The following is a 27,299-nucleotide window of genomic DNA, read 5'->3' as shown; positions in this document are numbered from 1 at the left end:
ATAGCTCCCATGATTTCCCTTATTTGCAATAACTAGTATATGTCTGCGTCAAGCAGAAAAGGTCAGTTAAGTTGATGTTAGGGAAATGAACCCTAAGATATGTATTCAATTTTTTTTCTTTCATGCAATTGTTTCTAACACATTTATAAGATGATTTCTTTGTTGCTTTGTATGTCCCTTCCCCACGGTATAACCCCTGCTTTCACTGTATTTGATGTTGTTATAATTTGTGGGGAGGAAGGGAAAAAAATCATTTAAATAGGGATACAGGTGGACCCATTGCAACAACGAGACATACAAGTCGTTATGTCGAAAACGAACTTTACAACTTTGGTAGGTGGGGGGGAGGAGGAGGGTTAGGTGGGGGGAGTTAGGGGGGGAGGATGGGATGGGATGGGAAGGTGAAACAAAGGAGGAGGCTACAATGCTTGATAAGAAATGTACTCATTAGCTTGCCCATGTAATTATAACCCCTCTGTACAGTATTTTCACAATTAAAAAAAAAAGAACTTTGATGACGAATACTCAAACAAACATAGTGCAAACAAAATAACTTATACTTTTTCACATTTTACTTTGACAAATAACTTAAGCAGTCATATTACACTAGCCATGCATTTAAAATAAAACCATACACTTGGCAGTTAGGTTTGTGTGTGTGTTGGCGAGAAAGAGAGAGAGAAAGAGACAGACAGACAGAAGGAGGGGAGGAGAAGGAGAGAAAGAAAGAGAGAAAGAGAGATTTTTGCTAAATCAGGGCAAGGTTATTCTTCCCTTAGCTTTTTCTATGAAAGGCTGTCAGTCTACCATTTGGGACATAGCTCCACTTCCAACTTTATGATGGTTAATTGGAATAAGAGTCTCTCAAATTTGACCCAGACTGGCTTCAAACCTCAATCCTCAGATCTCCACCTCCTGAGTAGCTAGGATTTACAGGTATGAGTAACTAGTGCCTGACTAGGATTTTTAAATATACTAAAACTTCATATACTGCATATTTACAGTTTTTCTTTACATAGTAGGTAGTGCTGTAAGTTGCTTTTAGAAGAATAAAATACATTAATATTTGAAAAGAGCAATTTGACTAATATCTGTCATCTATTTACCCATACATTAATTATTTTCATCATTATCATAAGAACTATAATTTTACCCTCATGAGCATAAGTTCTCTGGTCAGATTTCAGAAGTATTAAAGCTCCCCCTCCAGCTGACATCCCACTCCTCCAGCATAGTATGCTTCCAGGATGGCTCTGTTCTATATGCACTTACAGTTCCAAATAAGATTAGACTGTCATCCTCCAGTAGGCAGGTATTCTGCTTCCTCAGCATATGAAGTATACTTAGCAAGTAAGTAGAAGGAACAACCAGTCTGTTGTATAGAGATTCTAGATCCTGGAAATGGTGCTGTGGTTCAAGCGGTAGAGCACTCACCTTGAGCTGAAGAGCTGAGGGATAATGCCCAGGCCCAGAATTCAAGGCCCATGACCGACCAAAAAAAAAGAGAGAAAGAGATTCTAGATCCTGTTACCATGGCACACAGCCTGATTTCTACAATGAAGATTACTCCACAATTAATAAGACAGAGAAAATAAGCCTTACAATCAATCCTACGTTGAATGCAGGTAGAATTTTTATTAAAAATGTCCTTTTAGATATCCAAAATTAAGTACAGTGAAGGGGATTGCTTAATAGTAACAAATCATAACATATTTGGTATACCCAGTTGGTTTTTCTTGCTTATCGTTTGTAGAATAATCTTCTGATGTTGGCTATTCTGGCCTTTGAAGTTACCATCTACCGCCATCAGGAGTACTATCGAGGTCACAACAACCTTACAGCCCCCGTGTCTAAAACTATCTTTCATGACATTACAAGATTGCATCTAGATGATGGGCTTATTAATTGTGCCAAATACTTCATAAACTACTTCTTCTACAAATTTGGCCTGGAGGTGAGTTTTCTTACCAAGGTGATTTATTTCTGTTTTCCATGAAAAGTCAAGTAATGTCTTTGGCTAGCTGGTCACCAGAGCCTCATCAGCTATCTTCAGGAAATCTGACCCCCTTGGGGTATAGAGATATTGCTGCTACTGGTAGGTTAGCTGGGAATTTTCCATTTCCCCAGCTGCAATGGAGACCTTTCTGGATGTCAAGAACTATCTAAATGTGTGGAGACCAGTTATCCTATTCATTCCATATTAAAAATAAAATTTTATTTGTTGGGTGCTGTAAGCCTAGCTAACCAGGCTGAGATCTGAGGATTGCAGTTCAAAGCCAGCCCAAGTAGGAAAGTTCTTGAGACCCTTATCTCTAATTCATCACCAAAAAGTCAGAAGTGGAGGTGTGGCCCAAGTGGTAGAACACCAGCCTTGAGCACAAAGCTGATCAAGAGCCTGAGGTCCTGTGTTCCAGCCCCAGTCCTGTCACCTCCAAAATTGTATTACTAACCTCTTTTTTACTCTGTTTTTTATAAGTGCAAACTGCGGCCAAAGTGAATGTTCTAACCTGATGTGATTGTGGTAATGATGTAGTAGGAAGACCCTTACTCAGGCAGGCAAGCCCACCTACTCCTCCGGAGTGACAAAGCCCACTGCAACAAAGTTGTTAACAAAGAAGCAACTTTATTGAGAATGTTCCTACACTGACCAGCCAGGGCTACAGCACAGGCTCGGAGCTGATACTGCAACCCCGAGCCGCCCACCTACTTTGGTTTTTAAAGGCAAAATTCACGAGGTCAAGCCTGGTCATGCAGGTGACCATTGAGATTGTCACACACACACAAAAGATTGCACAGTCATACCAGACCACATGCAAGTGGCCAATGAGGTTACAGTTTGTCTCATAATGGCTGTTTAAACCAGCCTATCGCTTTTGGTTTGAATGGCTCACAAATTCAGTGAGTATGACAGAATTTATGGTAAGCATGTGCAAAAGGTGAAGTTTATGGTAAGCATGCACAAAGGAGGAGTTTAGTGGAGTTTACCTTAAGCACGTGCAAAAAGCAGAGTTTACCGTAAGCGTGTGATATTGCCAGTTTGAGCAAGATTACAACCGATCTGTTTTATTGGTCAGTCCTTAACTGAACAATCAAAAGTTTTTAGTCACCACCCTTAAAGGTCAGTCAAAAATGGGGTCTAAAATCCTTAAAACAAAGGCAAAGCCTGGAAAGAAGTTGTACCAGCTCCAGTCTCCTCTCAGGGCCTACTTCACTGATATCCCTTTAACAGAACAATTTGCAATGATGACATCATCACTGGCCGTCTCATCCATATGAGGTGGTTATTATGACAATGGCATAGTCAGTCATCTCTTTGGAAATAACTTGTACAGTATTTCTATATCACACTAAAAGACACTAAGTAGAGATGGCCTAAGCAAAGGTTCTCTACCCTAGCAAGTGCATTAAACCCAATTTTATTCCCCTTCCCTGTAAACTCAGTCTCTCTTGCCTCTTATCACCCTTACACAGACCTGTTTCCTAATGTCAGTGAATGTAATCGGTCAGCGAATGGATTTCTATGCCATGATTCATGCCTGTTGGCTGATTGCCGTCTTGTATCGACGCAGAAGAAAAGCCATCGCTGAGGTCTGGCCCAAGTACTGCTGCTTCTTGGCCTGTATCATCACCTTCCAGTACTTTATCTGCATTGGCATCCCACCTGCCCCCTGTCGAGGTGAGCAGCCCCCACCTTGCTTTTAGCAGAAGTCATTATCAATGGCCACTAGAGAACTGATGCTTGCTGTTTATCTCCTCCCTCCCCCCACAGATTACCCATGGAGGTTCAAGGGTGCCAATTTCAATGACAACATCATCAAATGGTTATACTTCCCTGATTTCATTGTGCGGCCCAACCCTGTGTTTTTGGTCTGTAAGTGTTTCTACCACAGGGCTCACAACATTGGTACTTGGGTTTACATTTGCTGTTTATTCTTCACACAGTAAGCATTAGTGCTTTTGCTTCTTTCCCTGAACTTTACAATCATGGAAAGGGTTGTTTTATTCATGAATATTGCAAATCATTAATGGCTCCTAATTGCTCTATTACATTTGCAAATATTAATAAATCAACATTGAAGTACCACATTCACTTGCATAATTCACCTTCCAATTCCAACTCCCTCCCTAAGTACGTGTATCTACACACCCACCTTTTCTAAAATGGTGGAGAGGGGGGTCTTTTAAGTTGAGCTTTGGACAGGTTTCAAGATGCCACAGTCAGGCAGGCCAAAATGAAAAACAAAGCTGTGGTGGCAAGAAAGAGGCTACCAGATTCATTAAAAGACTGGAATACAAGGTCAAAACCTTTGAAAGAAGCCAGTAAATGAAAGATTGGAGCAGTTTCCTTTTCTTCCCCCAAACTCTCTCTCTCTCTTTCTCCCTCTCTCTCTCCAAGACAGTGGAGAGTGCTAAGAAATATAGAAAACTCAAGTGCCCACCCTTCCTAAATATTTCAGGGATAATTTTAGGACCAAAGAAGCAACCTGTGACTTGGCCCTGGTGATCTGGCCTGGGGAGTCTGTGCCAAAGAGCTCTCAGACATTTCCCTTCCTGTCTTCCTCTCTGCGACCTTCAGTGTGACTATGCTCTGGAAAAGTCCTGTGGCTGCTGATGCACTGGGAGATGGCAAGATTTAACAAAAACAGAAGTGTCACATCTATCACATGTAAAAGATTAGAATGTGAGGAAGGAAAGGGCTCCAGTACCTTTCTCAAAACTAGTAAGAATCCCGGCAAGCATGGCTTATGTTTCTAATTCTAGCTCTTCAAGAGGCTAAGATATAAGGACTGCAGAGTTCCAAGTCAGCCCAGGCAGAAAAGTCTGTGAAACTCTTATCACCCATTAACCAGCCAAAAGCCAAAAGTGGAGGTTTGGCTAAAGTGGTAGAGCACCAGTTTTGACTGAAAAAAGCCAAGAGAGAAGACATTGGCTACCAGTGGAGCCTCAATTCAAAAAAAAAAAAAGATGGGAAATTAATGTAAATCCATATTGTCTCAGGAAAGATTCTTGACAACTAGAAGCTTAGTAATGAACACCGAACAATGGTACAAAGCAATGGGAGACCAGAACCCAGGGTTTCCCGTGGTGAGGTCCCACCTTGTGTGTACTGTCTTCCCTCTGCCACACTGGGGAGTGAAGATTGTTTCTAGGCCCTAGAAGTAGTCCTATAGTAAGAACTTTGGGGATGCACTTCCCACAGGGGTTAGGGACCAGCTCATGCTGCTTGTGACATTCTGGACCCCAATGTGTTAGTCACCTACCTTTGTCTTGCCAGATGACTTCATGCTGCTCCTGTGCGCCTCCTTGCAACGGCAGATTTTTGAGGATGAAAATAAAGCTGCAGTGCGAATCATGGCTGGGGACAATGTGGAAATTTGCATGAACCTAGATGCAGCCTCATTCAGCCAACACAACCCTGTGCCAGATTTTATTCACTGCAGGTAACAATGGCTTCCTGTCAATAAGTCACCTAGTGTGTGAGCATTTCATGCAGATGGCTCCTCTACTTCAGACCTCTTTCTAACCTTGCTTGAGAAGAAGCTATTTGTGAGAAATTTGACCAAAAGAAAATGATAAGCATACATTCACACAGACTTTTCCTAATTCATCTATTTGTACATTACTAATGATGCAGGGGTTTTCTATACACCAGGCAGTGTGAAATGAAAGATCACAGTATGGTTTGCCAAGTGCTTATAGGGAGTCCAATATAAAGTATGAATTTTTCCCCTTCATACAGTAGAAATCCTGACTTTGCTTTTTGCTTGTTTTGTTGTTGTCTCTTTACTGTTTGGAGGTTTTTTCCCCCCCACCAGATCTTACTTGGACATGTCCAAAGTGATCATCTTTAGCTACCTCTTCTGGTTCGTCCTCACTATCATCTTCATTACGGGAACAACCAGGATCAGCATATTTTGCATGGGCTATTTGGTGGCATGTTTCTATTTCTTGCTCTTTGGAGGCGACCTGCTATTGAAACCCATCAAGAGCATCCTGCGCTACTGGGACTGGCTGATTGCATACAACGTTTTTGTGATTACAATGAAAAATATCCTGTCAGTAAGTGGATCTCACTGTATAACACACTTGTAGTTTTGGTGTAAGGCTAAACAATCAACTCAGTGGTTATTAAAATCCTCATGCTTCTCATGTGACACTGTTAAAAGCCTCAGATAAGGTGCAGAAAATTCAGGATCCAAATGACTGTTTACTACATTTTTATTGCTCCAGATTAGGCCAAATTCTTTCTACTCATTTTTACTCCTTTAAGGTCATACTTCAAAGGGATCTGTATTCAAAGGAATGGATTCTACAATGTATTTTATTAATTAATCCTATTCTTCTTGAGGTGTCATCACTCACTGCATGGATTACCAAGTGACTCTTTGATTAACTGAATCAGATGAACCGAATCTTTTCAAAGTAATGTGGTGTTTGAAAATAAAACACTGTTACATAGAAAGAATTGTAGCAGTGTGAAATAAATTCAACATAGCTCTATAGACTGTTATGTGGGGTGGGGATTGGTAAAGAGAAAGAATGAGGTGCAGGAACATCTTATATACCTAGATGTGGTAGACGTCAGAAAGAATTCAGCATCGCAATGGCTTCTAAGCAGAGGCATTCAGATTAGTAGAGACATCCTGTTTGTTCAGCTAGTAAATACCTGTGTCCTTTCTTTACCAGGACAAATAAATTACATGCCCAGTCATAATTCTATAGTATTGGTAATTCTATAGCACTTATCTTTTAGCCCCCAAGGATACCCCTTGAGTTATTTAGTGCTGTAGGATTTGGTTAAGAACCTTTTATGGGCTTATCGATAGCATTATGTTGGACCAAAGAGGTCACCAGGGGAAGATGTCTACAGCTTTCTCTAACCTGTGTATCAGAACACTCAAGCCTTAGTGGTACTTATACTAGAAAATAAGGCAGAAGAATTAATATTCCTTTTGTTTTGGGTACCTGGTACACCTTAATCATTCTTGACATTATCATGTCAGACCATGTGGGACCAGAGAGACATTAAAGCTAGCCAGTATACTAACTCTGGGTCTTTACGTTTCTTTACCTTGGACAAAATCTCCTTTTAGTACAAAAACAAGTTTTACCAAGTATTTTTCTTGAAATATTTACCCAGGATATTCTTAGCCTGAGCTCTTGAAAAAGTTTAAAGGCATTGTAAACGGAAGAGTGGAAAACCTAAGAAAATGAATCCCAAATCAAGTCATCTATCAATATCAATTCTATTCTTTTTTTTTTTTTTTTGCTTATGTGGTGCTGAGGAATCAAACCCAGGGCCTCATGCATGCAAGGCAAGCACTCTACCACTGAGCTACCTTCCCAGCCCCCATCAATTCTATTCTTAACTCCTAAGTCTCGTGCCTTAATATCCTGGATCTAGCATGGCTCAAGCTGAAGGAGTCAGTGCTTCTCCATCTGCCTTTAACTTAGCCCTGTGCCCGCTTCTTACATCTGTAACTGGTGGTGAGTTAGAAGAGTGATTATGTAATGATCCATTACTTCTTTCCCACCTAGGTATTTAGGGATGAGCTCATCAGCCAGTGAACTGCAAAAGCTATTGTAGGTGATGGGAAGGAGCTGATATATAATGTATAGCATTGTGTTTAGAGGTCTAGGAGAGCCACGTTATATAGTCATAGATATTTGCATAATTTATTTTGCCTAGTGTCTATTGAAAGATTAATTTTCTAGTTGATGATAGACATGGCTTCAGGCAGGTCAGCACTTTACCCCACTCACATTAATTTACATGTGGAAAGTACTGAGAATTGAAAAAGAGGGTAGGGGACTGGAAAACAGGCCATTTCATGCTGGAGCCAGTCTCAAGATGAAGGATCTCCTGTTAGAGCTAATCCATCCATCCATCCATCCATCCATCCATCCATCTATCCATTCATCTGTCCATTGTTATAAGCTTCTTTGCTGAAGAGCTAGCAATAAATAGGATTCAGTTTTTACCCTTAGGGAACCCACATTCTAAAGAGGAAGATATACCTATTTTAAAATTATGGTAATATAATCATTTGTGAGAATGATTGCCACATTTTAAGAACAAAGCAAATATAAAAGTTGGCTTAGATCTTACCTTGTTCCATGGTAGATACAGTCTGGAGAAGAAAGAAGCCACCACTTACAAGGCCGATTTTGGAGTCTGTATCAGAGCACTAGCGGGCAGCAGGGGCGCTCCAGTCACAAAGCCCTACCTCACCCTTGCCAAATACAACTAACACACAGCGTATATGGCCAACAACCACACAAGGTGCAGGGAATTCATCTTAACAAAGGAGAAAACAAATCAGATCTGAACATAATCAAAATAAATCCAAAACCCAGTGAGCACTCAAATCTAACAAAGATGATAAATATAAGCCAAACCAAATAAGGAGATCAAGACTTTTCTGAAACTTACCAACTCAAAACACATTTTAAAGTGGAAGAATGTCCTCTTTTTGCTTAGACCCAGTCTCCTTACTTCAACCTAAGTGAAGAGTAAGATTCCTAAACTTCATGCCATTAAAAAAAAAGAAAATTCAAGATTCTCCAGAGACACAAAGAAGGGAAGATGTTCCCCTGCTTAGAAAAGAGTGAAATTGAATTTTTAGAAACAAGGTCCAAAACTCTAGGAGTCCCAAGTTAGATCCAATCACTCACCCCCATATGCCAAATAAGGAGACATGGTAAAAGGCAAAAAAAGGAGATTTATTCCATGTCAGCCATGGAAAGATAGCACTTTAGTACATTTCAGCCATCTGACATTGGCTTCAAGTTAAAGAGGGAAAACTGGAAGCAAGGGATGAGGAAGGTATACAGAGCTAAAGCAGTCCCAAGACACGGGTATGACCTGGTAACCTAATCTATGAGCTCAGTCTTTGCCCTTTTGGAGGAGTTCTGGGAAAGTTGTTATCATTTATTACTGGAACAGAATAGGAACTAGGTAATCTCCTGAGAAGACACTGCTTGTTAGAATGGTAATTTGCCTTCCACACAAGATGCTTATCTTACTTGGTGCCCAAGGTGATCATAAAGTTGACTGCTTCAGAGAACAGCACAGATAAAAGAGCAAAGTACAAAGTTGAGGGACTTTTAGTTAATTCACCAGGCTCAGCAAAAGCCTCTCTCTTGCTCTCTTTCCTCTCTTTCTCTCTCTTCTCCTTCTCCCTTTCTCCCTCCCTCCCTCCCAATACTAAGGCTTAAATTCAGAGCCTTGATGATATTTTTCAGCTTGTTCCCTCAAGGCTGGCACTCTGCCAGTTGAATCACAGCTCTACTTCTGGCATTTGCTAGTTAATTGGAGATAAAAGTCTCACAGACCTTTCTGCCTACTATGGCTTTGAGTGGCAATCAGCAGATCTCAGCCTCCTGATTAGCTGGGATTGCTGGTGTAAGCCACCTACATCTGGCTGAAAGTCTTTTAAGTTGCCTCTTACAAGAGGAACAAAAGTTTGATAACATAAGATTAGAATTGGGATTTCTGGCTGAATAACCACTGCTTTAGGAACAGGGCCTAAGGATCCATACTCACATATTCCCCCCATACACACAGTGAATTATCACCTGACCAGAGGTGGTTAATGACTATTTAAAATTCACCCTTCAGGGAATTTAACATAACTATCTTGATACATTCATTTTTGTAAGACAGCTATTTACTGATCAACAACAACAAAAAGGATTTCTTTACCCAGAAAATTAGCCAAACAAGCCCCAAAAGACAAAACCCTTCCTTGGTGTCCCCTGAGGACTGGTGTTGGAACCTCCATGGACACCCATAAATGATATGAAAATAGTTGTTTGTCTACGTTGTTTAAGGAATAATGACAAACAAAAATCTTTGCAGGTTCAATAAGGGACAATCAATGGTTTTCCAAATATTTTCTAGCCAAAGCTGGTTGAATCCAAGAAGCACAGCCCCTGGGTGCAAAGGCCAACCTCTGCTTACTGTTCCTTGAAGTCTGCCCCGCAGCTTAGGTCTGGGATGATCTCCTTGAGGATAACATAGATTTAATTGTCAGACCTGTGTAAAAGTAAGTGTACCAAAATCAAAGTCATAGGTCTCAATGTATATCTATTTTCAGAATCTGGGTTTCTTCCTAAAATGGCTCAGAATTTCTTCCTTGAAAAGAGAAGTGTTTTTTTGCAGAAGCATCACACTGAAGACCCTCCTTTTAATCATTAGGTCTAATTTTTAGGAATTCACTTTGCTATCTAATCAGCTAAAATAGGCCAACATGGTAACTGGACTTTTAGGTGTAACTCCCTTCTGTAATCATTGGCATTGGGTCCTTGTGAATTCCCGCACATGCTGGGGTCATAAGAAACCAAACTTGCTTTTTAGGTTCAGAGATGGAGAACTGACCTCCCATTTGTATTTCAGATAGGAGCATGTGGATACATTGGGGCATTGGTACAAAATTGTTGCTGGTTGATCCAAGCCTTCAGCCTGGCCTGTACAGTCAAAGGCTATAAAATGCGTAAGTATGAGATGTTCTAATTTTAAAACGGGACCTACATACATTAATTAAAGATATTAAATTAGAGGTCAGTTTCTCCCTAAATGAAGGTTATAGACCTGTAATGCTTTGTGTGAAAATTGTTCACAGTATGAGGAGCCCTCATCCATATATTCCCTCTTAGACCATTTTCCAGAAATTTCCAAAATCCCAGCAGATCTGGGGATTGGATTTGGTGAAATAGTAACTCCTTATGCTTTTCTGAGGTATGATTAGTAAGGATTCCAGATATCTACTCTAAGTTGTAGTTGTTCCAGTTAGAATTTTGAGAGCGGGAATGGTAGAGAATGCCTATAATCCCAGTATGCTCAAGATGCAGAGGCAGGGGAAGTGAGAATTGGAAGTGAGCAAGAACCTAATCTCAAAAACAAAAACAAAAGATGAGTTACAGGTATAACTCATGACTCAAGAATAGATGGTAAGTACATAGCTAGATACCTACCTACCTACCTATCTACATACATACGTTTTACATACATACATACATTTATAGATAGATGAAACAGAGGTAGAGGTAGAGATTCAGATATATCTTGGGTCCTCAAGGTAAGTCAACTTCTTCCTTTCTTCTTGAAGCTCAGAGAGCTTCTTCACATTCAGAAAAACAATTGGAAGGACCCCCAAGCTTTCTGGAGTTACTTGTTTCTGCCATCTACTTCGTGCATCAAAACCCAGGATACATCACACATGGTCTGCTGTGGTGTGCAGAAAGGGAGCTGCTTAGACATGATACTCTTCCTAACCATGGTTCCAATAAGGCTGAATCAGACTGCACATCAGCCATCACTTAGAAATTGGTTTTTACTTCAGATAAAATGTGCTACCCACATCCCTCCTTCTATTACCCCATACTGTACTCATTGTCAGGCTGGATAAAGAGCTCTGTCCTGTCTTTTGTGTCAGAGCATGTCTTCTATCATTAAGACATTATTTTCCCGTGAACCTTTTTGGAGGTTCTTGAAGAAATTTTCAGGGGCTTTCCTGTGCTTTAGTTTCAAGATCTCACTGTGGGGTCATCATGAGTCCATGTTGACATTGGACCCAAAGCGTTGGCCTTACTTGTGTTGTAATGTGAATTATCCCAGATGTCTGGGATATCTGAGAAAGGGGGTGGGGGGCATCACCTTCCCCCACCACTGAAGACAAAATGCCAGACTTTAAATGGACATTCTCAGGTACCAGCAGAACTTTTCCATCCAGGGAAGATAGGCCTTAACTTTCCTGATAGGGTGTGCTTAGAGGCTACTGAGAGGCTGGTGATTCAAGCCATTTATGGAGCTAATCAGTGCAGAATCAGAGCATTCAGCTTTCCAAAGGCTATGACATCTGCATTTCTGTAAAGCAGAGCCCTCCTAGCTCATCCCATTGAGCTTGGCATCTGCACTTCAAAGGATAGCTTGTCTCACCTCCTAGGCTTTGGAGCTGAGTAGAGAGCCCAGTCCCCCATCTGTCTAGGCACTAGGGTGGCTGCAAATTATTTAGGCTCAGCCACCTCATATCACTTGTAAGCTCAACTGCACATGGTTAGATCAGGACAACAGAATGCTGCTCTTGTACCTTTGTGTTTCCTAGAACTGTGGATAGCACAGATTTCATAAAGTAGCAGTGGGAGTGAAGTTAATTGTATTTTCCCCTGCTGCCTTACCACAGCTAATGAGGACTCATCTTGCAAGTTGCCCAGTGGAGAGGCAGGAATCATCTGGGATAGCATCTGCTTTGCCTTCCTTCTGCTGCAGAGAAGAGTCTTCATGAGCTACTACTTCCTGCATGTTGTGGCAGACATAAAAGCTTCACAGATCCTGGCCTCAAGGTAGGTCAGACATGGGTGAGACTCAGTGGTTTTTATTAGGAAACTTAGAAAAAGGAATGTTACACTATGTTTTCTGTTTGAATTTGTTGGGAAACCCCACAAGAAATTTAGAAACCCCTTCCAGGAAAATCAGGGCAAGAAAAATTTAGAAGCAGGGCTTTGGGATCTAAAATAGACATAGTAATACAATGTGACACTTTATAAAAACTTAGGATATGGGTAAGTGGTCCACAAGTATAGTTGAGCCCCTCTATAGACACTCTTCACTAGAAGCAGCCCATTCTGGCCTCCAACAGTAACAGAGCAATACAGGCCATCTAAGTCCAGAGTTCAGTCCATCTTTCCTCTCCTTATCTCTATTTTAAGAAGTAATTCCTGACAGTGGAGAGAAGCATTATTACCTATTACTTTACATATCTTATTGGTAGTGCATTTCTCCAACTTGTAATTTAAAATTTGTGCTAAGGAACTGATAAAACTTAACTAAAACTCCAATTAAAACAGTGAGAAAATATTCTGAACAGACATTTCACAAAAGAAAATATGCAAACTCAAGCTGAGGTGTAATTTAGTGATAGGGCACATGCTTAGCATGTACAAAACCTTAATTTGGAAGAGAGCTAGAAAGGGCAGGAGGGAAGGAAGGGAAAGAGGGAGGGAGTGAGGGAAAGGGGAAAGATGGGAGGAAGAGAGGAAAAGAGGAAGGAAAGAAGGAAGGGAGGGAGGGGGGAAGATTTTTTTTTAATCCAACAAGTATATAAAGCAATGCCTACCATCATTAATAATCAACAAAATGCAAATCAAAACCAGAGTAAAATATCATTTTACCCCTATCAGAATGAACACTACTATATAAATATATAATAATTCACATAAATAACTATCCAATTTATATATAATTATACATTATGTGTATTTTATATATATTAATTTATATATATATATAAATTCTGATAAGGATACAGTGAGAAGGGAATCCTTATGCACAGTTGGTGGGAAGTGAATTAATGTAGGCATTATGGAAACAGTATGGAGATTCCTCAAAGAGGTCAAAACAGAACTACCATCTGACCCAGCAACCCTAATAAGGTCAGGTGTATAATGCTTAAGCATGATTTCTGGGATGCCTTTAAAAGAGACTTGTTGCTCTTTGGAAAATACTATTTTCTCTTCACTGGCCTCCCAGGGTAGTGAGCAGCCCACTTGCTCCCTGGGTGCATTTTCTTGTTTATCCACCAGGAAAGGGCTTCTAGAAGTGAAATATCCCAGTGGCAAAAGGTATCACCCACCAACACTCAGTCAATAGGGCTAAGAATCATTGTAATAGCCATGACATCTGAACTCCACTATGGAGACGTGAAAACCAGCTATGAAGTCAGGGTATTTAAAGGCAAGATCCTGGGGGGCGGGGAGGGGAGCACTCGCAGGGGTCAGTGTCAGTTTCATAATTGACAAAGAAGCAAGTTACAAATGGCATCAAAGCAAAGTAAGGTGGCTGAGCCCTAACTATTTCCTGCAGACATCCTGGTACCTAGGCAGGTGATGGGGGCTATGCACCCAGCTCTAAAGCCTGGAGATGGGGCAAGCTTTCCTTTGAAGTGCAGATAGCTGACTCAGTGGGGTGTGAGCTAGGAGGGCTCTGCTTTAGAGAAATACAGATGTCATACAGATGTCATAGCCTTAGGAAAACATTACCTCCCCAAATGGCAGAAAGCATTGATAGTTCCCCAAATGGCCTAGAGGTGAGACAAGCCATCCTTAGAAGTGCAGGTGCCTAGAGCAGCCATCCTGTTGCTTAACTCTTTACTCAGTCATTTATCTTTGAAATTTAACATCTGGTCCTATTCTTAATCAAATACAAATGGTCAAGTTTCAGTAACTGTCAGACTGCAATCTTCTATTCCCAGGGTCTGTTACCTATGTTTCTGAGGTTACCTGGGACTTGTTCATCCCAGTTAAATTTCCTTTTTCTTTGGTCTAATCAATACCCTATCTGCTTAATTTTGACCTGGTCCTAACAATTTCACATTTTATATTTTCTTTTTTTTTTTTTGGGGGGGGGACAGTGACCATCACAGAAGGGAGTTAGTTGGTAACCTCCAGCCAGGAAACTTCAGTCAGCCAACAATAAGGGGAAGCCATGCTTTCTAACCCTTACTTATCATTTTCAGAGGAAGGTGAACACAGGCAGGAATACTAATTGGTTCTGTTTCCTATCTCCCTTTAGAGGGGCTGAACTCTTTCAGGCCACAATCGTGAAAGCTGTGAAAGCAAGAATTGAGGAAGAGAAAAAGTCTATGGATCAGCTGAAGAGACAGTAAGGATATCTTGCTTCATTCTTGTTCTTCTCTCAGGAAAGTCAAGAATTTGGTTGAAAAGAATGTTTTCAGGATGAAATTTTCAGCAATGAATGGAACTTCCAAAGACTGGTACCACTTATGAATATGGGGCCAGGTTTGAAAGCTGATGGCCACAGAATTTCAAACCTAGACACTTTGGCCAAGAAAATAGAAGTGCTCAATAATCGGCTCACCAGGAATGTTCCTTTAGTTTGTAAGAACAGCTAGTTTGTAACAGCTTCAGATTATGCTGAATTTATATCTCAGTTTCCTTCTGATAAGCAGAGCCTTATATAAATTAAATCATGTCATGGCATGTTTGTTTTCACAAAAGTATGAGTTATATGCAAAAATATATAATGGAAATGCATTATGGTGCATGCAACTGTTGTTAAAACATATTTCAACCAACATTTAGAATGTGTTTCTCACTTTTCATAAGAGAGGCCTATATTGTAATGCACCATGATAAAATTTTCCACTTGTTTAAGAATTCAAAACTTGAAAAAATAAAGAACTTGCATTTTCTGATATGGCATTTCAGACTGGCTGTGATACAAGATGTGAATGCACATCAAAAATTGCATGCCAAACCTTAACCATTATGGGTCATATTGAGTCTAGCATCTGTGAAGTGTGAAGTAGCAATATGAATTACACAATAGGTAATATGTAATATTTATAATGTATATATTTATTATATATTTGTAGATTATATAGATTACATAATATATAATATGTAATACAATATATAATGTTATATTATACACAATACATGTATCTCATGGCTTATTAGCAATAAATCTCATCATAATTCTTGAAGTAAGTTGACTACTTTGTTCATGATTTTAGACATATATATAAAAGTGTAAGTCCATTGGCCATAAAATAACTGCCTGTATTCTTGGCACTACTAACATGGCTTTGTTTTATAGAATGGATCGCATCAAAGCCAGGCAACAGAAGTACAAAAAGGGTAAGGAGAGGATGCTAAGCTTGACCCAGGAGTCAGGGGAAGGCCAGGACCTCCAAAAGCTCTCTGAAGAAGATGATGAAAGTACGTGGGGACATTGTCTTCTTCTTCAAGTACTCTGACGTGGTCTAGAAGCATGATATTCGCTCACTTTTCTTTCTGTCAATATTACCAATGTGTTTTTTTTAATTTTGCGAGTTTTACTTTCCTACTGTACATGGGATATTTTTATTTGTTTTATCGACTTATATTTAATGAATGAATAATTTTACAAGTATCTTCTTTGGTAAGATGCCTTTAATGAGCAAATTGCCTAGCTTTAGCTTAAAGACATATTTTTGAAGAAATTGGCATGGTTTTGCTAAATGTGTTTGTTTAAGGAAGATATGTCAAATAGGCTGCTTTTGATTTCTATAAATTTTAAATAAATTAAATATGCATGCATATTCCATGTGGCCTCTGAGTATTGGTAGCTAAAATATCAATGATTACCTGTTCCAGTGAGAGCTCTGATGAAGTATATATTTGTAGCTTTATAATGTATTATATCTAATGAGATACTTTATCTAGCTCAAGGTTTAAAGATTTCTGTTTTTTTAAATCTTATCAAAGCTTGCATGCTTATTTGTTCAAAGGGAATCAAACAATAATGTATGATATTTTTCCAGTATATAGCATCTGTTCATCACTGGTAACTTTATATTTTTCAACCATGCATTAAAATAATCACCATATAACTTTCTAGCCATTAGAATTCATGCATTTTAACAAATTATTTTATTGAACCATTTGGAGGTAAAATAATTTGTGAAAATACATGTATACTTTTCAGCCTTAGTATAGTTCCTTTTCCTGACCTCTGATGTACTTTTGCAACTGACCTAGATTTGACAATTGAGTTGTTAAAACGTGGTTTCAAATTTTGTTTGCTCACTTTATGAGAATTAATATTTGGACATATTTTATTTTAGGAGAAGCAGACAAACAGAAAGCCAAGGGCAAAAAAAAGCAGTGGTGGCGGCCTTGGGTTGATCATGCTTCCAGTAGGTTTCTCAATACTCTTCCAATCTCACTGACTCTAACCCTTATATCCTTGACCAGAATTCAGGCTCCCCTATGACCTGTGTATCCCATGCATGGTTTGACCCTTGTGACTTGATAGGGAGTTGGAGTGTAGGAAAATTGCAGCATCAATGGGTCTATAGGTTCTATGGATCTATTCTTCTAGAGATATTAGATAATTCCAATATACTAATAGATAATAGAAAAATAAAACTAGATATAATTGGTTGAAGAAAGCTCAACATATGGCTTACAGACTCTTGAGCACATTTATAGGCTCAGAAAGCAAGAACTGATTATGATGCTATCTAGTTTTGAAGTCCAGAGCTCTTCTGGTATTTGTTTTATGACAAAGAATGAGTTTGCAACCAAGTGCCAGTGGCTCATGCCTGTAATCCTAGCAACTCAGGAGGCTGAAATCTGAGGATCATGGTTCAAAGCCAGTTTGGGCAGGAAAGTCCATGAGACTCTTCTTTCCAGTAAACTACCTCCACAAAAAATCTGGAAGTGGAGCTCTAGCTCAAGTGATAGAGCACTAACTTTCAGCAATAGAAGCTCACTTTGCCTCCTGTCCAGTCTCAAAATGGCTATAAAACTGAACCAAACACCCATGTCGAGCTGTGGCACAGCCTCAGAACCACCTGAGACTCACAAGTGACCAATTCACAACAACAACAACAAAAAGAAAAGAAAGAAAGGAAGAAAAAGAAAAGCAGAGCTAGATAGCCACGTAGTAGTGTATTTCCTCTCTGATTATAAAAAATGAACTATGAACTAGAGAAATCACTGGCTGTAATGGTTCTGCTAAGCAAAGAAATTAGCAATATTGGCCACTGTCTTTACAATGGAGTGACCCAATTCAGTGTAACCTTCCTTAATTATATTAGACTATTGAATAATCATTATTTAAAAATTGATTGTCATGTCTTCAGTCTTTTTATCATATGCTATATTCCATTAGACAAGGAATGTCACCAAAACACATGAACTCATGGAGTGGTGGGAAAGATCCTACTAATAGATATCATTAGAAAATTATCAATGGTAATATTTCCCATGCCTAATTCTTAGTATCACATAGATCTTGTTTGGGCCTCTCTCACCCCAAAAGTAATTTTCTACAATCAGCAAGCTAGTGTAATGAAAAAAATACTTGAAATATTGCTTATTATATCTAGATATAATAAAATTTAATCCCCAATATTGAAATTTAACATGACAAAAAGTGAGTTCTAAAGAGTTTTATTTAGTTTTCTGCACAGGTCAAAAGGCTAGAGTTCAAGTTGAAAACAAGTGTAATTCTTCCATTAACTGTTATTGGCACAATAGTTAGACTACCAATATGGTAACAGACTGAGCTAACTGCCTGTTCCTGTCAAGTCACAAGTAAACTGTGCTTACTTTTCTGTTTTTAAAGGACCTCTGCTAGTTAGTAAGACCTATCCATTTCACAATCATGTCCTATTGAACGCTTTGTCCTTTCAGCTAAGGTATATCCCCATTGCAATCACTTTAGTTGTCTTTCCTTTTTGCATCTAAACATTGTATTTTCAAAGGAATTGGATATGGTCTTTGAGAATCACCTTTCAAGTTGGAAATAGCTTAAAGAACTTCCTATGAAGGTTATTAATGTTAGATTATATGACTCATTTCACCCTCATTATATCAAGTTCTTGAAGACACATTAAAACTAAATGTGCTTTGTTATAATACTTGATGGTACAATAATGCAGAAATGTGTGTAATTCATGGTTTGGAATTATATTTTGAACTGCAAAATATATTTTCTTTTACAATCTAAAGAAGAACACAAGGGAAGAATATAGTCTACCTTTTATAATCTTTGATGGGGTTCCAGAAATTACCATCAGATCTAGAAGAATTTTGTTAAAAACCCTTATTCTGATCTGTTGAATGACTGGGCTGGGCTCTCAAACTAAGGAAAAGTGTAGTTGGAGTATCAATATAAGTTTGTTGCTGGTGTCACAGTGTTACCATGTATTGATGCTGTTGGTCAGCAGTGAAGATCTTAGCATGGTCTTTAGATGCCAAAGCCCCTGATTCCATACCTTTGTACACACATAGGATTGCATTATTGCTGTTCAATGATACCTTCCAATTCAGTGTGATTTTTACCCATATCAATTCTGTACTTCTGAAATTAATGGTATTAATTCTGTACTTCTGAAATTAATGGCAAGCCTTGTTTTACTGTTAAGTAAGTGAAATAAAGGGAAAGGTTTCTCAAGAAGCAAGTGGTAATATTTAACAAATAATGTCCCACTAATGATACAGCGATAACCTTTATATCCCTGCAATGTATGCATATAGACCCGGGCTACTGGCTGGCCTTACATGTGAGCAGATGCCACATGAGAAACGATTCTCCATTCTTTTTTTTAAGCTTTGTCCTAATGACATTTTATAAAGTCATAAGACTTTTAAAAGAACATCTTTTCTTAGTGTGCTAATACCACTTGTGTAATAAATTGGTTACATCTCTAATGATAAAAATCAATGCTTGAGGTGAGCTCATGTATATATAAAAGAAGGTATGATTGAATACACTTAGCTGTTGATTGATTTCAATGCCTATAATGAGGGTAAAATGTTCCATCCTATCATAATCCGTGTTTCTCCTGAATGACCATGTGAGAGTAGTCCATGTAACTCTCCTGTGAGTGTCTCAGCTTACATGAAGGCATTACTTTCATGGTCTTCCTCTATGTCAAATGTATTGCTAGAACTTTGGTTTGTTCTCGCTTATTCTTACCTTATGTTATATTGCATTTATTTCCTCAGGCCTGGACTCAGTACTCTGGGCCTGGTTTGTTCTTCAGAATAAAAATAATGAATTACAGTGTTTCTGTTCAAGGATATAAGGCCCAATTCATTCACTCTGCATCTTCAATGAAAAGGAGGCTTCAGAGTCATCTGAAATCATGGGCAAAATCGCTGGACTTTTGACCATGTGTAGTAATAAGCCAAGCAACTAATTTTAAGCAAGCCAAGGTTTCCCATTACCTTATGAAATGTAAGGCCAAAAGATACTTAAAATACCACACCTAAAAGATGGGTGCCTTAGCTTTGGAAACCTAAATATAATTAGAAAAATATGAATGTTTTCCTGAAGTGGTAGTACAGTTCTTATAGCATAAGAAATGTACATGCTGGGTATACTTTCTCAAATAAACTTGCAATCCCCATCAAATTAATAATGATTGGGTTTTTGAAATCTCTTTAAAAATCTCTGGACATCCCCACTTTCTCAGCTCCCAACTTGACACAGTCACCGTTTTCTGGAAGGGAAAGTGAGACTAGGCAGAAGCAGTCCACACTGTGCTTTGTAGCTTATGGTCAGTAGAATTTTTTTTCTTGAATTCCATTAGGCTCCAGGGAGTGGCTTGTTGACCAAGAGCCTAACAGAGCTAATCTCTGTGGATCGTTTCTGCCATCCTGTTGGTCCCATAGCTATAGGTAGAAAAGCTGGTGCAGTGGTAGTCATATTTCTGTTGTTGTCATTGTTTCCTGTTTTATTTTAAATGTTATCTACTCATTTCCTCCTTGTGCCAATATTGTTGTTGTTGTTGTTTTAACTCTTTCAAATGTCTTGTCATATATGTTGTCTCACATGTGATGTGGAGAAGCTAGGTCTACAAAGTGTAAAGTGAAGTAGAAGGTTGGTGGTACTGATCTGGCTCCTGAACCACTCCAATTGGCTTACCTATAACAGACAATGTCTTCCACTTCACTCTGGCCTTGTCTAAATGACCAAAATTATGAAACAATAGCTATCAATTATTTTAGCATCTCAGTAACAAAACTGATTGCTGCACAGTTGAGCAGATTCAGCCATGTAAAACTTATGACAAAGGGGAAAAAACCACCAGGTCAACCCAAGAATGGTTAATTCCAATCTTCTTACTTGGCACAGACAAGGCCACATACTCTGTGGACTCAGACACATCCACACCATGCGGCCCTATCCTGGACAGCCTCTTGTCATCTCTTGTACTTTCCTCCCTGCTGACATCTCTTCCTGTGGTCCTTTTTTGGTGACCATTTGCATATCTTGAGGGGGCATTTCATTAATAAGTCCCCAATTTCTCATATCTCTTCCAAGAAATAAGCAAATATTTTGTTTCACATAGTGGTCAGGAGTGGAGATTATTATTTGTTTGAGACGGATAGTGAAGAGGAAGAAGAGGAAGAATTAAAGAAGGAAGATGAAGAGCCTCCACGGAAGTCAGCCTTCCAGGTAATTGTGGGGTTGGGGAAGTGATGCCCTTTGCTAGTTGGAACTTCTTTAATGGACACATCTGAATTGCAAGCCTAGGTTACTTCTGATGTATGCATATGTCCCAGCTCTCAGAAGATGCTGACTGACATCGTAAATTGATTATTTCTAATTAAGCTGCACATTTATTTGCAAGTGTTCAGGCAGGTCTTTGTTCTCTGGCATCAAAACATGTTCATACACATTAAAATAGAAGTTCACCAGGTGACCTTTGTTTGTTTTATTGTTGCTGTTGCAAGTAAGAGGTGAAGTCCTTGGCACTGCTTTGGATTCATTGAATGGACTTACATTTCAATATATGAACTAGCTGATTGTGAAATTCAGTTTACTTGTAGGGCTAAAGATTTGAGACTGTATTGAGGTAATAAGTCAGTGAAGTTCTGATCTTTGCAGCTGAACTCTCACTGTTTTAGAACATGCTGTCTCCTCAGTTCTTGTTCTTCAGCTCAGAATTAGAATACATAATCCATGCTTGTTAAAGACCAGGCTTTTCAACCAAGGTCACATGGGAGATAAAAACCTGGGATATGTTTCCCTTTCCAGTGGGCCACAGACTAGGACAGTTAATTCTCATTTCTTAAGAGGCTAGGGCACCTCAAATGTAATCCACCTGGTTAAAAGCAATATCAACTGTGATAAAAGCAACATCATCTTGTTGGCCAGGCCTTTGTAAATGGGCAGCTTGCACCCACGTGCCTTCCCCACAATCTTGAAGAACTAAATTATTCCTAGAGACTCCTTGATTCACCTCCCTGGCTCTACTCCTCCCTGTGTATGTTTCTTGGTATATGTTTCATGTTTGTATGCATGAATGCAGCTGCTCTGCCAAATACTACTGACTCAACTTGTTTATTTTTCTTTTAATGAGTTTTGTTCTAAGCACTCCTCAGTAAGAAGAGAAATGGACCATCTTCACTCTGTATGGATCATATGCCATGACTGACTGCATTTTTTATTCCTAGACAAGTGCAACACATTTTATTCTAGTTTCTATGGCTGGGACATTTGGACATCATTGATCTTAATTATTAGAGACAAACTCATAAGACAGCATATATTAAATGATTAGTTTTTGGGTTTTTTTTCTACTAATTACTCTTGCTTTGTCCTTCTTTGTAGAGAGCTATTGGGAAGTTTGCCTCAGCCATTTTAGCCTTGCCAAAGTCTGTCATAAAACTTCCCAAAACTATTCTTCAATATTTAATCAGAGCTGCAAAGGTATTTCCTGTTTTACTGACATGTAGTGTGTAATTCTCTGCTCTGTAGAACTTTAGAAAAAACATATCCCGGGATCTGCATTTTCTCTGTTCTATAGATCATACAATGAAGGAATTGTAAGATTGTGAAATATTAGGAAAGCTTTCCAAAAAGACTTCATAGAAGCCACATTTCTTATTGGACCTCAAAGACTACTGAAAAAATAGAAAGAAAAAATGCAGATCCAAATCTACTTTTTCTTCTCATAGTTTCGCGTAAGTTACATCTCATTTTAAAATGGTCACCTCTGATTGCATGCATCAGTTATGATGAATAAAACATAATAATTTTTTCTCAGAAAGCTGGTAAAACAAAAATCTGGATAAGCTAATAAAAGACTAATTTGGTTCCAACTTCTGCCTGGCTTCTGACTCTCTATCTTCCCTAACTGGCTCTGACTGTCCAGGTCTTGAGTATAGCTTGTCTAGATTGCTCAGCTGTGAATAGTCTGAATAGCCCTAATGCCCATGCATTTTTGAAAAAAGTATTTAAAAAATTCATCTGATTGATGCACAATAGAAGTTATTCAGCTACCTGAACTGTAGTTTACTTCATATTATTAAAAATAAAAAGTAACATATAACTCTGCTTATATTTTATCAGATATTTGTCCTCTGAAAACTCTAAAAGAGTTTCTTCTAAAAACTTTTCAGTTTGTTATACTCCTATGTTAAACAAGAGATAGCAATAGTGACATAGACCTGTGCATCTCACATTTTACCTGGGATCCTGAAACAACTGATGTGATTCAACAGGTGAAAGTGTGGAGCAGCCAAGGCCAACCCTCCAGATGCCTTTCAGACTTAAACCCAGGAGACTGGCTATAGTTGAAAAGTCATTGCGGTGGCTCCCACGAGCCTCCACTTCCCTCCAGTACACCACTGTATGATTCTCTAATCCTTAGTTTAAAAATGAGAAGATTCTATATAACTATCCCCCTACTTACTAATAAAAAATCTAAAGAATGATGATATTGATAAAGACAGTACTGGTCACATTTGCATTAAAAGACAAACTAGGAAACATCACCAATTTCAGTAAAGGATCTCCACTGCATAACATTTTGAAGAATAAATGTTTTTATCTGCCCCATCATTTTTCAGTAGAAATAAATGCCATTCCCTACAATAAAAGTGATAAAATTTAAGATGAAGTCATGTAAGATAAAAAGTAAAACTAAAATCAGGGGCACACATTAATAGTTGCTTATACATATCCATGAGTCTTTAAGCTTTTGGTTAGTGTTGTGAGAGCCTGACTCTCCCTGGCTTCCCCTGGCACCATCTGACTCCCCATAAAACCTCTTGACTTCCCACCTCCACTCACCTCACCTCCACTCTAGCCCCTCACATGGACTTGTCAAGTTGGGTAAGACGTATTAGAGTTGCCAAATAATAATTAGGAAGTTCAGTAAATGTCTCCGTTTCTTGACCCAACTAAAGACTGGAACCCCTGCCTGCCTCTGCTTATCAGCATTTAAAAGTAGACAACAGCAAAACTAAAGCTCCTAGAACTGTAATGTGGTTGGTATTCAAAATGCCAACCTAGGGAAAAGTTTCCACATGATTGTCCCTCTAGGTCACTTCTCCTGTACTCACTAATCTAAATATTCACCTCAGGGAGACTATACTGATAGGCTTTAGTCACTCAGAAATCAAATGTCAAGATGTTAATGGAACCTTCCCTGTATACTCTGTCCTTAAACCATCCTCTCTGGACTTCCCCTCTCCCTCTTTTACTGGCTTTTTCTTCAGAGCAAAAGATTTCCTACAACTTGTGTGTCTGCTGCATTCACAAATCCTAATTTGTTCTTGCTTCCTATTTTGAGGATTCTTTTATTATCTGAAACAATATTGTAATAATACTTGGTTTAAAGGAAATGTCACCAGATGTTCTTAAGCCTGCAAATGTTTTATGTTCAAATCCCTTCAACACAACTGGTACTGTGCTGAAGCAAGTCTGCTTTTTAAAAGTACTAAACCTGAAAGATGTTCTTGATAGAATTCCCAATTAACATGTTCAGTAAGCTTCTGCCAAAAATTCCTTTCTATGGTCCTTTATATTCTAGTTTATCTTCTCATTTCCTTACATACATTTTTTTTCACATGAACTAGAATGATTTTTTTTCTTCCTGGAAATAACATCCAGAAATAATACCATCTGGGTATTTGGGTAACCTTCCTGTACAATTTAGATTTCTATCAGTGAGAAATTTCTAATTAATTTACAATCTCTTCATGTCTGTCTGTGGAAAAGTTGAATCTGTTTTCTACAAATATCACAATGCCAATAGTTGACTTTTTCTGTGTTTTTCAAATATTTCAACAATCTGTTAATAGTATAGGACAAAATTACAGTGTCTGAGTCATAAGAACCTGAGACTATTTCTTCAATCTCATCATTATAATGGAAAAGCCAGCTTCCCTGAGACCCAGGTGTTTGAGGTGCATGTACAGCATGTCTGCTTGGCTTGATGGTTTTCAGCTGGCTTGTTTGTGTGTCAGGTTTTGTTTTGTTTCTTCTGCATGCTTTGGTGGGTGGGCTTTACAGAACTTGCTCTTTCCTAACTACTTGTTCTAAGATATTGATGCAACTGTTTTCTGCTCTTGATTGCAACCTAAGCACCACAGTTTTCTTTCCATACCATCCTGGAATAACTAACTAATGGCAATGCTACCATATTTCTCCTCTCAAGATACTAATCAATCCACAAACTCATTTTCAACTTGCTGGTAATAGCTATTATTCAAGGAGAGTATCGAATGTAAAAACTATTTTCTCAAAGTAAATAAGATGTTTGTTTTTGAATGGAAAAACTAATAAGCTGAGTGAGACATCCTGTGTATTCCATGTTGTGTAGTGCAAAGAGAATCCATAATTGAGTAACACAAGTGTCAGAGTATTTAGGGATTTTTGGGATAACTGATGGTTGGTATATATCCAGAGTTTGTGTCAGGATCATCTGTGACATCAAATGAAATATATTCCCACAGTATCTGTTTTCATATATATCTCATGATAACAAAAATAGCCAAGATCAGCTGAGCATATACAGGTGAAGGAGGGATGTTTAATTTGTATTGGGAGAAAAAAATAATATTTCTTAAAGCTAGGAAGTATGGTGTAGGTCACCTTTCATTTGAGATTATTAAAATGTCAGAACATAATTGCAATTTCTTGTCTCAGTTTGTTTATCAAGCCTGGATCACAGATCCTAAAACAGCACTGCGGCAGAGGCGGAAAGAGAAAAGGAAGTCTGAGAGAGAAGAACAAAAACGGAGGCGTAAAGGATCCGGGGAGGGTGAGTGTTGAGCAGGATTCAATTCACAACCAGCATTTCCACCAGCATTTCCACCAGCATTTCCACCAGCATTCCATGAGGTCTGTGACCTCATGGAAAGGGAGAGCACAGAAGGACAGAAGATTCAGGGGACTTGTTCTTTGCTCCATAGAGGACAGAAAGCTTTGTTTGTCCTTAATTTCTCATAGCTGACCATTGGTATACATTAATCTGTGAATTTAAATTAAGATAAGCATTATAAAATGGGATGAGCCCAGGAACCTATGTCTCACGCCTTTAATCCTAGCTGTTAAGGAGGCTGAGCTCTAAGAATCATGGCTCAAAGCCAGCCTAGATAGGCTTTAAATTAACCACAAAACAGACAAAAATCCAGAAACAGAGCTGCGGCTCAAGTGATAGAGCTCTAGCCTTGTGCAGAAAAGCTCAGGGACAGCACCCAGACCCTGAGTTTAAGCCCTAGTAACAACACAAAAACAATAAAATAAGAAACCATAAAGTAGGGAGAGAAGATCAAAATTAACCCAAAGAAAATAGAAGGATAAACTTAAGTTTTAGGTGACATTAAATAATAAAAAAGAGATACAAGACAATGCCTGATCATTAAGTTAAAAGATTTTTTTTTTACAAATAGTCAATGAAAAGACAAAACCTTGTCAGTTTCATCTAAAAAGAAAGGGCAAGTAGACAGGTACTACTTACCTATAATCCTAGCTACCCAGGTAGCTGAGATCTGAAGCTCATGGTTTGAATCCAGCAGGACGGAAAAGTCCATGAGATTCTTACCGCTATCAAAAAGCCAGAAGTAGAGGTGTAGACTAAATGGCAGAGTACTAGCCTTGAGTTGATATCGTGTGTGTGTGTGTGTGTGTGTGTGTGTGTGTGTGTGTGTGTGTGTGTGTGTAGCCCAGTGAGACTTCAGGAGCCAAAAGTAGAGAACACACTACCAACATCAAATTCATCATGCCAATATGTATATTAACACACTTCTAAGGTGAAAATATTCCAAACTACAACAAAAACACTAAAAATAAAGTTAAAACACAATAAGTACATTCAGGATTGATCATTTCATTCCCTATATCACAGTAAGGATTAGTATTAGGAGTTGGTAAGACCCAGAGCTGTCATACCCACGCAAGAGGGGCCTCAGGCAAAGCAGTATTCACATCTAAGTATAATAACAGTCCATATCTGGCTGGCTTTAAACACCCTGAGTGTTGGAAATACTAACATGCCTGCTTTAAGATGAAATAAAAATAGCAGTTAGAAACTATCTGACCAAAAAGGTTAGTTTTCTCATTATGTTCATAAAGTTGATTTTATCAACCCAGTAAAGGAATGCATAAAAACAGTTCACAGATCTGTAAACAAGTGTCCCAAAGTGTCCTGAATGTACTTATTGAGTTTTAATTTTATTTTTAGTGTTTTTGTTGTAGTTTGGAATATTTTTCACCTTTGAAGTGTGTTAATATACATATTGGCATGATGAATTTGATGTTGGTAGCATGTTCTCTACTTTTGGCTCCTGAACTCTCACTGGGCTACACACACACACACACACACACACACACACACACACACACACACACGCTGTCAACTCAAGGCTGAGTATCCTCAATAATAATACAAGAGGGCTGGGAAGGTGGCTCAGTGGTAGAGCGCTTGCCTTGCATGCCTGAGGCCCTGGGTTCGATTCCTCAGCACCACATAAGCAAAAAGAAAAAA

The 27,299-nt window shown here is 38.7% G+C and overlaps 1 protein-coding gene across 2 annotated transcripts in view; it reads left to right on the top strand.

Moving 5' to 3' along the window:
- The window catches only part of Piezo2 (piezo-type mechanosensitive ion channel component 2), a 427,547-nt gene that overhangs the window by 349,070 nt on the left and 51,178 nt on the right, over positions 1-27,299 (top strand). For both annotated transcript variants that reach the window (XM_013035844.1, XM_013035843.1), the window contains 12 exons: positions 1,754-1,954; positions 3,472-3,676; positions 3,770-3,871; positions 5,276-5,441; positions 5,817-6,060; positions 10,400-10,496; positions 12,186-12,345; positions 14,573-14,662; positions 15,620-15,741; positions 16,629-16,700; positions 20,871-20,977; positions 25,460-25,574. In XM_013035844.1, the coding sequence (XP_012891298.1) occupies positions 1,754-1,954; positions 3,472-3,676; positions 3,770-3,871; positions 5,276-5,441; positions 5,817-6,060; positions 10,400-10,496; positions 12,186-12,345; positions 14,573-14,662; positions 15,620-15,741; positions 16,629-16,700; positions 20,871-20,977; positions 25,460-25,574 (1,681 nt within the window). The remainder of the gene's footprint in view (positions 1-1,753; positions 1,955-3,471; positions 3,677-3,769; positions 3,872-5,275; positions 5,442-5,816; positions 6,061-10,399; positions 10,497-12,185; positions 12,346-14,572; positions 14,663-15,619; positions 15,742-16,628; positions 16,701-20,870; positions 20,978-25,459; positions 25,575-27,299) is intronic.

This window comes from Dipodomys ordii, unplaced genomic scaffold (assembly GCF_000151885.1).
Source record: "Dipodomys ordii isolate 6190 unplaced genomic scaffold, Dord_2.0 Scaffold226, whole genome shotgun sequence".
In the NCBI taxonomy this organism is placed as follows: Eukaryota; Metazoa; Chordata; class Mammalia; order Rodentia; family Heteromyidae; genus Dipodomys; species Dipodomys ordii.
The sequence above is the reverse complement of the archived record's forward strand: the minus strand, read 5'-3'. Positions and strand labels throughout refer to the sequence as shown.